Source organism: Oncorhynchus nerka, unplaced genomic scaffold, assembly GCF_034236695.1.
Source record: "Oncorhynchus nerka isolate Pitt River unplaced genomic scaffold, Oner_Uvic_2.0 unplaced_scaffold_696, whole genome shotgun sequence".
Lineage (NCBI taxonomy): Eukaryota > Metazoa > Chordata > Actinopteri > Salmoniformes > Salmonidae > Oncorhynchus > Oncorhynchus nerka.
In genome coordinates, this window is record NW_027040474.1 from 367,184 (window position 1) to 385,499 (window position 18,316).

Below are 18,316 nucleotides of genomic sequence, written 5' to 3' on the forward strand. Positions count from 1 at the left end.
GTTGTGATTTAAACTCCACTCTGGGAGACACATCGATCTGCAGGTTGAACATGGTGAGATTGGAGACTCCTAAATTGATAGTGCAGTTTGTTTAGGTGATTTAACAGCTAGTTAGCTACTTCACATGCTGATAGTGTCTTTGGTATTATTGTGTGTAGATACATTTAGCCAGTCAGCCAGCCCACACAGAGAGCATTGCATTGTGGATGTTGTAGTCGATTTGAGCTGCAACAGATTTCCTCAACGATGTTCCATCTTGTTACAACCTTATTATTAGGGAAGCACCGATAGTACATTTATGGCCGATACCGATATCCAATATTTTCCTTTCCAAAAAGAAACCATACCGATAACCGATATAAAACATTTTGCGGCCTTTTAAGCATTCTAGTACAGTTAAATAGTGAATGTCTGGGGGCATTTCTGTTAGTTTTTGCTGTTCTCCAAATACTACTTTCGAGTTTATAGTAAATTAGCTTCAACTGGTGGAGGGATTCGACACACCCCATTTAGCCATACCCTGGGTTTATCTTTATTTCTACACACCCCATTTAGCCATACCCTAGGTTTATCTGTATTTCTACACACCCAAACTACTTGATGTGTCTATGGGACAGAGGAGGAGGGGATATGAAGAGAGGGAAGGGGAGGGGAGAGGGAGATGTCAACAGAGATAGGGCTGACAGAATAACATGCAGTCAACTGAATATCTTTTCAGAACTGACTTCTCACCAGTGATGTCATCACAACCAGTAACCTTTTCCAATCTTGGTCTGGCTCAGCTTGACCCCTGACCTTTGTTTTTTAAATAATGAAATTCAGACAGAAGCAAATGTATTAAAACTACTTCCTAATATAATATATAATCCAACTATACTGATGCAGGTACCTTTTACACAGCTAGGCAACTATACTGATGCAGGTACCTTTTACACAGCAAGGCAACTATACTGATGCAGGTACCTTTTACACAGCTAGGCAACTATACTGATGCAGGTACCTTTTACACAGCTAGGCAACTATACTGATGCAGGTACCTTTTACACAGCTAGGCAACTATACTGATGCAGGTACCTTTTACACAGCTAGGCAACTATACTGATGCAGGTACCTTTTACACAGCTAGGCAACTAACTACTGATGCAGGTACCTTTTACACAGCAAGGCAACTATACTGATGCAGGTACCTTTTACACAGCTAGGCAACTATACTGATGCAGGTACCTTTTACACAGCTAGGCAACTATACTGATGCAGGTACCTTTTACACAGCTAGGCAACTATTCTGATGCAGGTACCTTTTACCCAGCTAGGCAACTATACTGATGCAGGTACCTTTTACACAGCTAGGCAACTATACTGATGCAGGTACCTTTTACACAGCTAGGCAACTATACTGATGCAGGTACCTTTTGCAGGTGGTCGCATGCGGTTGGACACATGGAGGAGAGAATCATTTTCTCAGTTTCCTCAAAACCGTGTCTTTTTGAAACAACTGCTGACAGCTACAGGGACATAAACACAAACATGCTGCTTGGAGACAAGTGTCCATGATAGTAGGATCGCCAGGTCAGTTTAGTCGTGAGCTTGTGCTAAATGTGGCTAGTTAGCTAGCTTGCTAACCTAGCCAATGAGGTGTGTGTGAAAGAAATAGTCAAATAAGTTATGCTAGTTACTACCCCTGATAACTTTCCCAAATAATAATGTTTGAAAGAGTGTGAGTGTGTATGCTAGATAAATAGTAATGGAAATGCTAGATACTCCGTAATACATTTTTCACTGAGACATCATGGCGTGTCCATCAATTTAAATCCCAACTTGTAAGGAAAGTATAAATATTTTTAAAAGTGCACAATGTATTGGACAGAACTATGAGGTCTAAAGGTCTGTCTTTCCAAGACATTCTGTTCATCTGCAAGCAGATCTGATGATTATAGATGGAGGGAGAACCTGTTATTTACAATGGAAGAATATAACTTCCTGTAGCCTATATAATGTAACAATGACAATCATCCCTTCATATATACTGTAGTTGAAGGTTATTTTAGTGTCGTATAAAGTGTTCATTAAAACAGATCAGGATGTTTGGTGGAAGGATTCAGTGTAGATGTTCTGCTGTGTATCGAGGGGTTTATATGAAAGTGGTAGATTTGTAATTCTTTACCAGAGAAAGTTCTGTATTACTTTTCTTTGGGTGACCTCAGTCTTTGACAATTCAGCTACTTTGTTAACAGTCCTACTGTAATGGTCTGGGTGTAGCTGGTGCAGAGGAGTCAGGACAGTAGAGATGAGTAACACATGTAACTTTACTCAAATATTCCAATAACGTGTCGTAAATACCGAGCCCACAGTAACAGACCAAACATACATAAAACAATCCCGCACAAAACCATGGGGAAAACAGAGGGTTAAATAATGAACATGTCATTTGGAATTGGAACCAGGCGTGTAAAACAAAGACAAAACAAATGGAAAATGAAAAGTGGATCGGCGATGGCTAGAAGGCCGGTGGCGATGGCTAGAAGGCCGGTGGCGATGGCTAGAAGGCCGGTGGCGATGCGGTGGCGATGGCTAGAAGGCCGGTGGCGAAGGCTAGAAGGCCGGTGGCGATGGCTAGAAGGCCAGTGACGTCGCTGCCCGAACAAGGAGCGGGACCGACTTCTGTGGAAGTGGTAACAGTACCCCCCCTTGATGCGCAGGGCGATCCGGATGGAGACGGTGGAACTCCCGCAGCAACGAAGGGTCCGAAACGTCCTCCACCGACACCCAGCATCTCTCCTCCGGACCGTACCCCTCCCACTCCACGAGGTACTGAAGGCCTTTCGCCCGATGCCTCGAGTCCATTATGGCTCAAACAGCATACGCCGGGCCCCCCTTGATGTCCAGAGGGGGTGGAGGAACCACCTGCACTTCAGCCTCCTGTAGTGGACCAGCCACCACCGGCCTGAGGAGAGACACATGGAACGAGGGGTTAATACGGTAATCGGGGGGAAGATGTAACCTGTAGCAAACCTCGTTCAGTCTCCTCAGGACTTTGAATGGCCCCACAATCCGCAGGCCCAGCTTCCGTCAGGGCAGGCGGAGGGGCAGGTTTCGGGTCGAGAGCCAGACCGTTGAAAACCCGATGGCGGAGGTGAAAACCAGAGGTAAGGCTGACCGAGACCCCAGACGTTCCATGAACGCCCTACAGACCCTTGACGTGAACTGGGGACCTCGGTCAGACACTATAACCACAGGCACCCCATAGTGCCTATAAGACATGTGTAAACATGGCCTCCTCAGTCTGTAGGGCTGTAGGGAGATCGGGCAAATGAAGGAGACCGCAGGACTTAGAGAACACCGCTACAAGACCATGGTGCTTGCCTACGGAGCTGTGAGGGGAACGGCACCTCAGTACCTCCAGGCTCTGATCAGGCCCTACACCCAAACAAGGGCACTGCGTTCATCCACCTCTGGCCTGCTCGCCTCCCTACCACTGAGGAAGTACAGTTCCCGCTCAGCCCAGTCAAAACTGTTCGCTGCTCTGGCCCCCCAATGGTGGAACAAACTCCCTCACGACGCCAGGACAGCGGAGTCAATCACCACCTTCCGGAGACACCTGAAACCCCACCTCTTTAAGGAATACCTAGGATAGGATAAAGTAGTCCTTCTCACCCCCCCCCTTAAAAGATTTAGATGCACTATTGTAAAGTGGCTGTTCCACTGGATGTCATAAGGTGAATGCACCAATTTGTAAGTCGCTCTGGATAAGAGCGTCTGCTAAATGATTTAAATGTAAATGTAAATGTAGAACAGATCCACAACGACCAGGATCGTGAGAGAGGAAGATCCTTGAGGAAGTCCACAGAAAGATGCGACCAAGGTCATTGTGGAATGGGTAAGGTCTGTAACGTCCCTCTGGGCAGGTGGGGGGGAGTGGGCTCTGTACGTAACACCTGCTCGATGTCCACGTCCAGCTCCCACACTACCGGTGCCACCAAGCAAGAGACCGGAAGTTCGGGAGTGTGCTCTATGGACCGCTCCTCTGTGTCATACATCCGAGACAGTGTGTCTGCCTTAGCGTTCTGGGAACCTGGTCTGTAGGACAGTGCGTCTGCCTTAGCATTCTGGGAACCTGGTCTGTAGGACAGTGCGTCTGCCTTAGCGTTCTGGGAACCTGGTCTGTAGGACAGTGTGTCTGCCTTAGCGTTCTGGGAACCTGGTCTGTAGGACAGTGCGTCTGCCTTAGCGTTCTGGGAACCTGGTCTGTAGGACAGTGTGTCTGCCTTAGTGTTCTGGGACCCTGGTCTGTGGGACAGTGCGTCTGCCTTAGCGTTCTGGGAACCTGGTCTGTAGGACAGTGTGTCTGCCTTAGCGTTGTGGGAACCTGGTCTGTAGGACAGTGTGTCTGCCTTAGTGTTCTGGGAACCTGGTCTGTAGGACAGTGCGTCTGCCTTAGCGTTCTGGGAACCTGGTCTGTAGGACAGTGTGTCTGCCTTAGCGTTCTGGGAACCTGGTCTGTAGGACAGTGTGTCTGCCTTAGTGTTCTGGGACCCTGGTCTGTGGGACAGTGCGTCTGCCTTAGCGTTCTGGGAACCTGGTCTGTAGGACAGTGTGTCTGCCTTAGCGTTCTGGGAACCTGGTCTGTAGGACAGTGCGTCTGTCTTAGCGTTCTGGGAACCTGGTCTGTAGGACAGTGCATCTGCCTTAGCGTTCTGGGAACCTGGTCTGTAGGACAGTGTGTCTGCCTTAGCGTTCTGGGAACCTGGTCTGTAGGACAGTGTGTCTGCCTTAGCATTCTGGGAACCTGGTCTGTAGGACGGTGAAAACAAAAAGGGTAAAAAACAACATGGCCCACCTTGCCTGGCGAGGGTTCAGTCTCCACCTTGCCTGGCGAGGGTTCAGTCTCCACCTTGCCTGGCGAGGGTTCAGTCTCCACCTTGCCTGGCGAGGGTTCAGTCTCCACCTTGCCTGGCGAGGGTTCAGTCCCCACCTTGCCTGGCACAGGGTTCAGTCCCCACCTTGCCTGGCGAGGGTTCAGTCCCCACCTTGCCTGGCGAGGGTTCAGTCTCCACCTTGCCTGGCCAAAGGGTTCAGTCCCCACCTTGCCTGGCGAGGGTTCAGTCCCCACCTTGCCTGGCGAGGGTTCAGTCCCCACCTTGCCTGGCGAGGGTTCAGTCCCCACCTTGCCTGGCGAGGGTTCAGTCCCCACCTTGCCTGGCGAGGGTTCAGTCTCCACCTTGCCTGGCGAGGGTTCAGTCTCCACCTTGCCTGGCGAGAGTTCAGTCTCCACCTTGCCTGGCGAAGGTTCAGTCTCCACCTTGCCTGGGGAGGGTTCAGTCTCCCGGTCCCCCACGTCATAGTCCCGCTCCGCCGGGCTGAGGTTCTTCGAAAAGAGAGCACAGGGGCGGACCTTTAGTGGCGTACCCGAGCGCTGAGAGAGCACGGCTCCCCTCCAGATCCGGATGAGCCAGCAGGGGAGCCGAGGTAAACAGAGCCCTCAGGTGACCAAAAGCCCTGTCCGCCTCAGCCGTCCACTGCAGTCGCACCGGTCCCCCCTTCAGCAGTGAGGTAATGGGAGTCGCTACCTGACCAAAGCCCCAGATAAACCTCCGGTAGTAGTTGGCTACCTGACCAAAGCCCCGGATAAACCTCCGGTAGTAGTTGGCTACCTGACCAAAGCCCCGGATAAACCTCCGGTAGTAGTTGGCAACCTGACCAAAGAAAATCCCGGAAAATCTCGTCTACAAAGGCCTGGAAGACATCAACCCGTACGGCATGACAAGGTACTCATAGTGCCCTGAGGTGGTACTAAATGACGTCTTCCACTTGTCCCCCTCCCGGATACGCACCAGGTTGTAAGCGCTCCTGAGATCCAATTTTGTGAAGAAGCTCTGTGCATTGACTCTATCGCACTGGCTATGAGAGGCTGGAGGTAGCAGCAGGCAATATCAGTGTGAACACATCTGATTGGACTAGATCCATGTTGCGGTGAGACACATCTGATTGGACTAGATCCATGTTGAGGTGAGACACGTCTGATTGGACTAGATCCATGTTGAGGTGAGACACGTCTGATTGGACTAGATCCATGTTGAGGTGAGACACGTCTGATTGGACTAGATCCATGTTGAGGTGAGGCACGTCTGATTGGACTAGATCCATGTGGAGGTGAGACACGTCTGATTGGACTAGATCCATGTTGAGGTGAGACACGTCTGATTGGACTAGATCCATGTTGAGGTGAGGCACGTCTGATTGGACTAGATCCATGTTGAGGTGAGACACGTCTGATTGGACTAGATCCATGTTGAGTTGAGGCACGTCTGATTGGACTAGATCCATGTTGAGGTGAGGCATGTCTGATTGGACTAGATCCATGTTGAGGTGAGGCACGTCTGATTGGACTAGATCCACGTTGAGGTGAGACACGTCTGATTGGACTAGATCCATTTTGAGGTGAGACACGTCTGATTGGACTAGATCCATGTTGAGGTGAGGGGGAGGAGAGGAGAAAGGGAGGGGGAGAAGAGGAGAGAGGGGAGGGAAGAAGAGAGGGGGAGAAGGGGGAGGAGAGAGGGGAGGGGAAGAGGAGAAGAGAGAGGGGAGAAGGGGGAAAATAGGAAAGGGGGAGGAGAGGGGAGGGGAAGAAGAGGAGAGAGGGGAGGGGAAGAAGAGGAGAGGGGGAGGAGAGGAGAAAGGGAGAAGGGGGAGAAGAGGAGAAGAGAGGGGGAGAAGAGGATAACAGAGAGAGGGAGAAGAAGAGAGGAGAAGGGGAGAAGAGGAAAGGGGGAGAAGAGGACAGGGGAGAAGGGGGAGAAGAGGACAGGGGAGGGCAGGGGGAAGAAGAGTAGAGGGGGAGAAGAGTAGAGGGGGAAGAGTAGAGGGGGAGAAGAGAGGGGGAGAAGAGGGAGAGGAGGGAGGGGAAGAATAAGAGAGGGGAGAAGAGAGACTGGGAGAAAAGGAGAGGAGAGGGGGAGAATATGGGAGGGGTAGGAGAAGAGAGACTGGTAAATGAGTAGAGGAGAATAGAGGGTTAGAAGAGGAGAGGGGGAGAAAAAGGGAGCAGGTGAATTGAAGGAGAGAAAAAAGAAAAAGATGAGGAGAGGAGAGGGGGAGAAAAGGGGGAGGAGAAGAGAGGGACAGAAGAGGAGAAAAGAGACTGGGAGACGAAGAGAGGAGAAGAGGAAAGGAAAGGGGGAGGGGAGGAAGAGGAGAGCGGGAGAAGAGGAGAGGGGAGGAGAAGAGAGGGGGAAGAAGAGGAGAGGGGAGGAGAAGAGAGGGGGAGAAGAGAGGCTGTAGATCAGGGGAGGGGAGAAGTCGAGAGAGGGAGAAGAGAAGAGGAGAAGAGGAGAAGGTGGAGAGGAGGTGAAGAGAGGTGGAGAAGAGAAGGGGAGAAGAGGAGAAGAGAGGGGAGGAGAGGAGAGGGGGAGAGAGGAGAGGGTGAGGAGAAACGAAGTGGGAGAAGAGGAGAAGAGAGGGGGAGGAGAGGAGAGGGGGTAAGAGAGGAGGAGAGGGGGAGGAGAGGAGGAGAGAGGAGAGGGAGAAGAGGAGAAGTGAGGGAGAGGAGAGAGGGTAAGAGAGGAGGAGAGAGGAGAGGGGGAGAAGCGGAGAAGTGAGGGGGAGGAGAGGAGAGAGGGTAAGAGAGGAGGAGAGAGGAGAGGAGGAGAGAGGAGATGGGGAGAAAGGGAGAAGGGGAGAGGAGAGAAGAGTAAAGGAGGGAGGGGGAAGAAGAGGAGAAGAGAGACTGGGAGAGGGGGAGGAGAAGAGAGGGGGAGAAAGGAGAGGGGAGGGGAGAAGAGGAAAGGGGGAGAAGAGGAGAGGAGGGGGAGAAGGGGAAAGGGGGAGAAGAGGAGAGTGGAGAAAAGGAGAAGAGAGGAGGAGAAAAGGAGAGGAGGGGTGAGAAGGGGAAAGGGGGAAGAAGAGGAGGAGAGGGGGGAGGAGAAGAGAGGGGAGATGTGGAGAGGAGAGAGGAGAGGGAGGAGAAAAGGAGAGGGGGAGGGGAGAAGAGGAAAGGGAAGAAGTGGAGAAGGGAGGGGGAGAAGAGAGGTGGGGAAAAGGAGGAGGGTGGAGAAGGGGAGAGGGGGAGAAGATGAAGAGAGAGGGGAGAAGGGTGAGAGGAGGAGAGGGAGAGGGGAGGTGAAGAAGAGGAGAGTTGGAGAAGAGGAAAGGAGGGGAAGAAGAGGAGAGGGGAGAAGAAGAGGAAAGGGGGAGAAGAGGAGAGGAGGGGGAAAGGGGGAGAAGAGGAGAGTGGAGAAAAGGAGAAGAGAGGAGGAGAAAAGGAGAGGAGGGGGAGAAGGGGGAAAGGGAGAGAAGAGGAGAGTGGAGAAGGGGGAAGAAGAGGAGGAGAGGGGGAGGAGAGAGGAGAGGAGGAGAAAATGAGAGGGGAGGGGAGAAGAGGAAAGGGGAAGAAGTGGAGAAGGGAGGGGGAGAAGAGAGGGGGAGGAGAAGAGAGGGGTTGAAGAGGAGGAGAGAGGGAGGAAGAGGAGGAGAGGGAGAAGAGTAGAGGTGGGAGGAGAGGGAGGGGGAGGAGAGGAGAGGAGAAGAGAGGGGGAGAAGAGGGGGGAGAAGGGGGAGAAGAGGAGAAGAGAGGGGTTGAAGAGGAGGAGAGGGGGTGAAGAGGAGAGGGGAGGAGAGGGGCGAGGCGTGGAGAGGGGAGGAGAGGAGAAGAGAGGGGAAGAGAGGGGGAGTTCCTTAACTCAATTCTACTGACAATTTTGTCTATGGAGATTCCATGGCTGAGTGCTTGATTTTATACATTTGTCAGGAAGGGGTGTGGCTGAAATAGAATCCACTAATTTGAAGGGGTGTCCACATACTTTTGTATATATAGTGTATGTACACATGGGTGTTGTTGCACCATACCAACGATAAGCCTGTCTTCCCCATCACATCATGAAAGGTCATGTTGATGTTCATTTAACCTTTGTCTCTCTCTTCCTCTGACTCCTCCCTTTCTCCTTTGTTTCTCTCTCTCTCTGTCTCTCTCTTTCTCCTCTGTCTCTCTCTTTCTCCTCAGATCTCCAGGCTCAAAGCGTCAGTCCACCAGGTAGGTAGAGTATAAATCTACAGTGATTATAGCAGTTCAATATTAGTCAACTTTATTATCCCACAAGGAGAAATTCATTTATCCATACAAACCATTCTAAACCCCAATAACAAGTAGTGTTTTATGGAACTACTAATACTTGTCAACCACAAAGCATCACTGCTGTTAGAATAACAGAATCACTGTCATCATCTGTCCTCACCACTGTGTTTTCCTCTCTGCTGTTTACAGCTGAACTCTCAGTCAGACTGGTGGATGGGACCACTTCCTGTTCTGGGACAGTGGAAGTCTTCTATGAAGGAGAGTGGACAGGTCTATGTACTAGTTGGTGGAGCATGAGAGATGTTAAGGATGTGTGTAGAGAGATGGATTGTGGGAATCCTGTAACTGTATCTAGAGGACCTCTGATTGAAGATGGAAGAGGAGGAGTCATGATGTGGAGTTGTAGGAGAGATGACTTTTCTAATACACGGTGTGACATCAAAGGAGGACCTGGTGTCTGTGATGGTGGATATTATCGTCATGTGACCTGTTCAGGTAAGAGACTGGTCATATTGAGAGATTTATTTATACATTATACAATATTACCATGTATCATGTTTTATGTGTTTTTATTTCGTTTAAATAGAGGGAGAGATGTTAGATGTATTTAAACATTATATTTGTGTTTGTCATATTGGTTTATGGGAGATGTTCATGGGCAGATCATTGTAGTTCAGATGGTACTGAAGTGAAGCTGCCTGATGGATGTCCAGCTGTTTATTTTCTATAAAGTGAAGTGAACTTATTCCTGTCTCCTGCCTGCATTATTCCCAACCCGATCCTGAGTGACTAAGAACCCATTTCTACCTCTTACAGTATCAAACATAGCAAACTACAATCTTTTATCCAACATATTTGTGTTTAGTCCTTGACAATGTCATCAACAAAACTGATTGAATGTTCAACCAACTCTTTTTCTCCAGAGTCTGTGCGGCTTGTGGATGGAGCTCGTCTCTGCTCTGGGAGAGTGGAGGTGAAGTCCAATCAGTCCTGGGCCTCAGTGTGTGAAGCTGACTTTGACCGGCAGGATGCAGAGGTAGTCTGTAGGGATGTTGGCTGTGGGGCTCCTGCAGCTCTAAAGGGGGGGCTCTATGGAGAAGGTGAGGGTCAGACCTGGGATAAAGAGTTCCAGTGTAAAGGCAATGAGTCCCTTCTCCTGGACTGTGACACCTCAGACAGAGAGAACAACACCTGCCTACCTGGTAATGCTGTTGGACTCACCTGCTCAGGTAAGAAACAGTTTGTCACTCAGTCAACATTGTTTCTCACCTGGAGTGAAGAATATGAGAGACAATATAGGTTTGTTTTAGTGAGAAAATAGTAAGATTACTGTTTCTCTCTTTTCTCAGAGCCTGATGATGTGAGGCTGGTGGGAGGAGGCAGTCGCTGTGCTGGTGGAGTGGAGTGGTACGACCAGGGAGAGTGGAGGATTGTGGGAGCTGAGGACGAAGACCAGATGACTGTAGCTACAGTAGTGTGTAGACAGATGGGTTGTGGCTCCACTGTTTCAGTACTTCCTAGAAACACCACAAGAGGGTTTTTAGTTTCCTGTTATGGGTTTGAGTCTTCACTGAGGGAGTGTGAGAGAAGTTATGATCTCCATCCTGGACTCACAGTGATCTGCTCAGGTAATAACAAGATACACTATATTGCCAAAACTATGTGGACATCAGTGGATTCTGCTATTTCAGACACACCTGTTGCTGACAGGTGTATAAAATTGACCACACAGCCAAGCAATCTCCATAGACAAACATTGGCAGTAAAATTTATTTTCTGAAGGTCTCTGTGAATTTCAATGTGGCACGTCTAGGAGCAACAACGGCTCAGCCGTGAAGTGGTAGACAACACAAGCTCACAGAACGGACCGCCGAGTTCTGAACCACATAGAGCGTAAAAATAATCCTCTGTTGTAAAACTCACTGCTGAGTTCCACATACTTTTGTCCATGTATTATATCTCCTTCCTGGACTCACAGTGATCTGCTCAGGTCATAACAACATATTATAATTATATTCAACTGATTTCCTTCATTCATACAACTTCCTCTGCACCTCTCATGATGACTGTTTAGCTTGTCAGTCTGCTTTACTAAATAGATCACTCAGTCAAGTAGGAATCAAATACCACTTAAATATCCCAGAATGCTTTGTATTTGAGTGTTACCTCAGTGAACGTCTCTACTCACTACCACTGTCACAAAGAGAGGAGGAGGGAGGAGGAGAGGAAGAGGGAGATGTGGGAGAGATCAAATATATTTTTATCACTGAGTTCTCACCAGTGATGTCATCATAACCAGTAACCTTTTCTCCTCTTGGCCCAGCCAATCCTGACCCTGACATACAGCATCAGACCTTGTAGATCAGATGGTACTGAAGTGAAGCTGCCTGATGGATGTCCAGCTGTTTATTTTCTATAAAGTGAAGTGAACTTATTCCTGTCTCCTGCCTGCATTATTCCCAACCTGATCCTGAGTGACTAAGAACCCATTTCTACCTCTTCCAGTATCAAACATAGCAAACTACTATCTCTTATCCAACATATTTGTGTTTAGTCCTTGACAGTGTCATCAACAAAACTGATTGAATGTTCAACCAACTCTTTTTCTCCAGAGTCTGTGCGGCTTGTGGGTGGAGCTGGTCACTGCTCTGGGAGAGTGAAGGTGAAGTCCAATCAGTCCTGGGCCTCAGTGTGTGAAGCTGACTTTGACCGGCAGGATGCAGAGGTAGTCTGTAGGGAGCTTGGCTGTGGGGCTCCTGCAGCTCTACAGGGGGGGCTCTATGGAGAAGGTGGGGGTCAGACCTGGGATAAAGAGTTCCAGTGTAAAGGCAAAGAGTCCCTTCTCCTGGACTGTGACACCTCAGACAGAAAAAACAACACCTGCCTACCTGGTAATGCTGTTGGACTCACCTGCTCAGGTAAGAAACAGTTTGTCTCTCAATCTACATTGTTTCTCACCTGGAGTGAAGAATATGAGAGACAATATAGGTGTGTTTTAGTGAGAAAATAGTAAGATTACTGTCTCTCTCTTTTCTTTTCTCAGAGCCTGATGATGTGAGGCTGGTGGGAGGAGGCAGTCGCTGTGCTGGTGGAGTGGAGTGGTACGACAAGGGAGAGTGGAGGACTGTGGGAGCTGATGACTGGGAGCAGGAGGATGTAGCTGCAGTAGTGTGTAGACAGCTGGGTTGTGGCTCCTCTGTTTCAGTACTTCCTAGAAACACCACAAGAGGGTTTGGAGCTTCCTGTTCTGGGTCTGAGCCTTCACTGAGGAAATGTTTGAGAATGTATGTTCTCCTTCCTGGACTCACAGTGATCTGCTCAGGTAATAACAACATATTATAATTATATTCAACTGATTTCCTTCATTCATACAACTTCCTCTGCACCTCTCATGATGACTGTTTAACTTGTCAGTCTGCTTTACTAAATAGATCACTCAGTCAAGTAGGAATCAAATACAACTTAAATATCCCAGAATGCTTTGTATTTGAGTGTTATCTCAGTGAACGTCTCTACTCACTACCACTGTCACATGTCATGTTATTGTCATATCTAAATGAGGAAAGTAGTTGAGGAGCTACGTTTTCGTTTTCTCTCCTCTTGTTCCAGATGTCCTGCTTAAGCCTGATATCAACATATGTTGTCTCAGTGACTGTAGGCCCACTACTCATGTTGCCCTGTGAGGGAGGGTGGCTGGCACTGTTACATGCTGATGTTATTGTCATATCTATAGGAAACTAGTTGAAGAGGTTTTTCTTGTTCTCTTTTATTGTTACAGATCTCCTGGTCCAGCCTGATATCTTCCTGACTGACCCAATGGGAGGGGTCTTCAGGGGCCACCAGGGGCCCGAGATGTTCAGGGGCTACAACTTCACCATCACCTGCTCCACTCAGCCACAGTACCCAGGAGGCTCCTTCCTCCTCACGTTCACCGGCTCCAACAGAACCCAGACCCAGCCAGCTGTCAATCACTCTGCTGCCTTCCTCTTCCCTGCTGCAGATGACTCCCACCAAGGGAACTACAGCTGTGTTTATGACAATTATGTTTTCTCTCATAACTTCTCCTCTGAGAGTGAGCTCCTCTCCCTCACCATCACAGGTAACTGAATATGAACCAGACTTATAACTTTGTCATTGACAGATTTCCCACAGATCTATGTGATGATGATCAGTCCCCTCATCAAAGGTGTTTCTGTTTGCAGCCTCTCCTCTGCCAGCCTTCATCATCAGACACGTTGTAGTGCTGCTGATCCTACTGACAGCCATCACCACCTCCTACCTGTACTACAAGGTAAAGACATTTACTCAGACGTTACAAGTCATTTAAACTAGAGGGGGAGGGTGAGGGGGAGAGGGAGGGGGAGAGAATGGAGATACTAGAGAGTAAATGTCTGACTGTTGGTGCTGTGTCTCCCTAGCCCACCAGGAGGCAGAAGAGAGTGAACAGGGTGAGCAGCATGGATCTTTATGTCAATGCCATGGAGATGGTCTCTCTGAGCTCCAGAGCTGAAGCTGGACCGGGAGAGGAGAGAGCAGCCCAGGGGACGGAGTAGGAGTAGAATGAAGCTGACCCTACATGCTGATCTTAGGTCAGTTTTGTGTTTTAAATCGATGGTCAGCAGTGGACTGGTGTTTAAAATGTGGTGATAAACCTGAAGTGATTCTAATTTTAATAACAAGTTCAGAATTAGTATATCTTTCTGGAACCTTGGAAGAAATCTAAAAGGAGTGACTGCAACCACCATTATTCATTTAGTTTGGTTTTTACCAGCTGAAAAACATGGGGTTTTGGTAACATGGGGTTTTGGTAACATGGCGTTTTGGTAACATGGGGTTTTGGTAACATGGGGTTTTGGTAACATGGGGTTTTGGTAACATGGGGTTTTGGTAACATGGGGTTTGGGTAACATGGGGGTAACATGGGGTTTGGGTAACATGGAGTTTTGGGTAACATGGGGTTTGGGTAACATGGGGGTAACATGGGGTTTGGGTAACATGGGGTTTGGGTAACATGGGGGTAACATGGAGTTTTGGGTAACATGGGGTTTGGGTAACATGGGGGTAACATGGGGTTTGGGTAACATGGGGGTAACATGGGGTTCTGGGTAACATGCGGTTTGGGTAACATGGGGTTCTGGGTAACATGGGGTTTGGGTAACATGGGGTTTGGGTAACATGGGGTTTGGGTAACATGGGGTTCTGGGTAACATGTGGCTTTAATTATTTTAAGAGAGATCTCAATTACGTCTGTTTTGTGTCCAGAATGTATTGATTTTTGCTTTTGTCTTCATGTCTTTATCTTATTTAGTGTCTCTTAGATTCTTTATCTTATTTAGTGTCTCTTAGATTCTTTATCTTATTTAGTGTCTCTTAGATTCTTTATCTTATTTAGTGTCTCTTAGATTCTTTATCTTATTTAGTGTCTCTTAGATTCTTTATCTTATTTAGTGTCTCTTAGATTCTTTATCTTATTTAGTGTCTTAGATTCTTTATCTTATTTAGTGTCTCTTAGATTCTTTATCTTATTTAGTGTCTCTTAGATTCTTTATCTTATTTAGTGTCTCTTAGATTCTTTATCTTATTTAGTGTCTCTTAGATTCTTTATCTTATTTAGTGTCTCTTAGATTCTTTATCTTATTTAGTGTCTCTTAGATTCTTTATCTTATTTAGTGTCTCTTAGATTCTTTATCTTGAAGTGTTTCCATTATTAGTCCAGGTATTATTATAAATCATATTTTCCTCGTCGTTTTGGTTTGTTGTTGGTATATATATGGATATGATGCTATTGATTAAAAATATAATAAAATTACAGGCTGTCAGTCTATATAGTGATGTTATTGATAAAAAATTATTATATAATAATATATATGGATATGATGCTATTGATTAAAAATGTTATGAAATAAATAGATGATTGATTATGATGTAGATTAGTGTTATGTTGTTAGTAGTATATAGATAATGATGTTATTGATTATAAATGTTATGATATTGATTATGATGTAGATTAGTGTTATGTTGTTAGTAGTATAGAGATAATGATGCTATTGATTATAAATGTTATGATATTGATTATGATGTAGATTAGTGTTATGTTGTTAGTAGTATAGAGATAATGATGTTATTGATTATAAATGTTATGATATTGATTATGATGTAGATTAGTGTTATGTTGTTAGTAGTATAGAGATAATGATGTTATTGATTATAAATGTTATGATATTGATTATGATGTAGGTTAGTGTTATGTTGTTAGTAGTATAGAGATAATGATGTTATTGATTATAAATGTTATGATATTGATTATGATGTAGGTTAGTGTTATGTTGTTAGTAGTATAGAGATAATGATGTTATTGATTAACCCTGTTACGGGGGCTGAGTCACTGGCTTACTGGGGCTCTCTCATGCCGTCCCTGGGGGGGGGTGCGTCACCTGGGTGGGTTGATTCACTGTTGTGGTCGGCCTGTCTGGGTTGGCGCCCCCCCCTTGGGTTGTGCCGTGGCGGAGACCTTTGTGGGCTATACTCGGCCTTGTCTCAGGATGGTAAGTTGGTGGTTGAAGATATCCCTCTAGTGGTGTGGGGGCTGTGCTTTGGCAAAGTGGGTGGGGTTATATCCTTCCTGTTTGGCCCTGTCCGGGGGTGTCCTCGGGTTGGGGCCACAGTGTCTCCTGACCCCTCCTGTCTCAGCCTCCAGTATTTATGCTGCATTAGTTTATGTGTCGGGGGGCTAGGGTCAGTTTGTTATATCTGGAGTACTTCTCCTGTCCTATTCGGTGTCCTGTGTGAATCTAAGTGTGCGTTCTCTAATTCTCTCCTTCTCTCTTTCTTTTCTCTCTCGGAGGACCTGAGCCCTAGGACCATGCCCCAGGACTACCTGACATGATGACTCCTTGCTGTCCCCAGTCCACCTGGCCATGCTGCTGCTCCAGTTTCAACTGGCCTGGGCCCTAGGACCATGTCCCAGGACTACCTGACATGATGACTCCTTGCTGTCCCCAGTCCACCTGGCCATGCTGCTGCTCCAGTTTCAACTGTTCTGCCTTACTATTATTCAACCATGCTGGTCATTTATGAACATTTGAACATCTTGGCCACGTTCTGTTATAATCTCCACCCGGCACAGCCAGAAGAGGACTGGCCACCCCACATATGCTCTCTAATTCTCTCTTTCTTTCTCTCTCTCGGAGGACCTGAGCCCTAGGACCGTGCCCCAGGACTACCTGACATGATGACTCCTTGCTGTCCCCAGTCCACCTGACTGTGCTGCTGCTCCAGTTTCAACTGTTCTGCCTTATTATTATTCGACCATGCTGGTCATTTATGAACATTTGAACATCTTGGTCATGTTCTGTTATAATCTCTACCCGGCACAGCCAGAAGAGGACTGGCCACCCCACATAGCCTGGTTCCTCTCTAGGTTTCTTCCTAGGTTTTGGCCTTTCTAGGGAGTTTTTCCTAGCCACCGTGCTTTTACACCTGCATTGTTTGCTGTTTGGGGTTTTAGGCTGGGTTTCTGTACAGCACTTTGAGATATCAGCTGATGTACGAAGGGCTATATAAATAAATTTGATTTGATTTGATTATAAATGTTATGATATTGATTATGATGTAGATTAGTGTTATGTTGTTAGTAGTATAGAGATAATGATGTTATTGATTATAAATGTTATATTGATTATGAGGTAGATTAGTGTTATGTTGTTAGTAGTATAGAGATAATGATGTTATTGATTATAAATGTTATATTGATTATGAGGTAGATTAGTGTTATGTTGTTAGTAGTATAGAGATAATGATGTTATTGATTATAAATGTTATATTGATTATGAGGTAGATTATTGTTATGATGTTGCTCTCTAAACTGCCATGTAATCAACTGGATGCTTTTAATAAAATTACAGGCTGTCAGTCTTGTGTGATTTAATTATTAGACAGACTACAACATACAGTATGAATTAACTGAGATCAGTCTGTGTGATTCCCCTCTTGGACAGACTACAACATACAGTATGAATGAACTGGTCATACATTTGGCAGGAGGATAGGAAGTGCATCTCAGTTTCCACCTCATTTTGTGGGTTGTGGGCACATAGCCTGTCTTCTCTAGAGAGACAGAGAACACCTGTTTAGCAACAGTAACGTTAGTGATACATGGTTAGGTAGGATACAAGACATCTGTTAGATAGGAACAACAGTAGTGATACATGGTGAGGTAGGACACAAGATATCTGTTAGATAGGAACGACAGTAGTGATACATGGTTAGGTAGGACACAAGATATCTGTTAGATAGGAACAACAGTAGTGATACATGGTTAAGTAGGACACAAGATATCTGTTAGATAGGAACAACAGTAGTGATACATGGTTAGGTAGGACACAAGATATCTGTTAGATAGGAACAACAGTAGTGATACATGGTTAGGTAGGACACAAGATATCTGTTAGATAGGAACAACAGTAGTGACACATGGTTAGGTAGGACACAAGATATCTGTTAGATAGGAACAACAGTAGTGATACATGGTTAGGTAGGACACGAGATATCTGTTAGATAGGAACAATAGTAGTGACACATGGTTAGGTAGGACACAATATATCTGTTAGATAGGAACAACAGTAACGTTATTGATACAAACCCTCAATGTGAAGTGATATTAATCCATAAATACAGAGCACAAGTACAACCCTTTTATATAAACCTTTTAAGGTAGTAAGAAAATAAACATTCACTTAATATTTCAATAAGTCCCCTGCTAGTAAATCACCTGCTGGTAATAACTAGCGTGACATTGTAGTGCAGAGACCAACGGTGCTCGTTAGCTCGTCATTAACACGGCTAGCTAAGACAGCAACAACTTGGTTAACTGGCTGAAATAGGTCTTCAATTCATGAACGGCTAAATAAATATCTACAGAGCCACATTCGCTATTGACTTTAGGATATATGAACCAGTTTTCCAAAACCACTATTGTGTTATACAGTTTGAAACAGTTTTATGTACAGAGGAAGAGGACTCGAACCTGCTCTCAGAATATCTGTCAGACTGAGGAGCGGGCAGACCAACTTCCCAAATAGGGGAGAAGCACTCAAAACCTACTAGTTGTTCTTTCAAAGAAAATTATACAAAAATGGTAGGTCCGAAGATCTCTCGTATTACCAACATTACTACAATGGCAGCAAATATCTTAATGAATTCAGTAACACATAATGACAGGAAACTTTATTTATATCACCCCTTTTC

At 46.5% G+C, this 18,316-nt stretch overlaps 1 protein-coding gene across 1 annotated transcript in view; it reads left to right on the forward strand.

Annotated features, from left to right (window-relative positions):
• The window catches only part of LOC135571201 (scavenger receptor cysteine-rich type 1 protein M130-like), a 105,789-nt gene that overhangs the window by 58,927 nt on the left and 28,546 nt on the right, over positions 1-18,316 (forward strand). Inside the window, exons 2-10 of the mRNA XM_065016993.1 lie at positions 8,999-9,028; positions 9,260-9,565; positions 9,994-10,299; positions 10,420-10,698; positions 11,683-11,988; positions 12,114-12,392; positions 12,849-13,169; positions 13,273-13,361; positions 13,489-13,620. Of these exons, the coding sequence (XP_064873065.1) occupies positions 8,999-9,028; positions 9,260-9,565; positions 9,994-10,299; positions 10,420-10,698; positions 11,683-11,988; positions 12,114-12,392; positions 12,849-13,169; positions 13,273-13,361; positions 13,489-13,620 (2,048 nt within the window). The remainder of the gene's footprint in view (positions 1-8,998; positions 9,029-9,259; positions 9,566-9,993; positions 10,300-10,419; positions 10,699-11,682; positions 11,989-12,113; positions 12,393-12,848; positions 13,170-13,272; positions 13,362-13,488; positions 13,621-18,316) is intronic.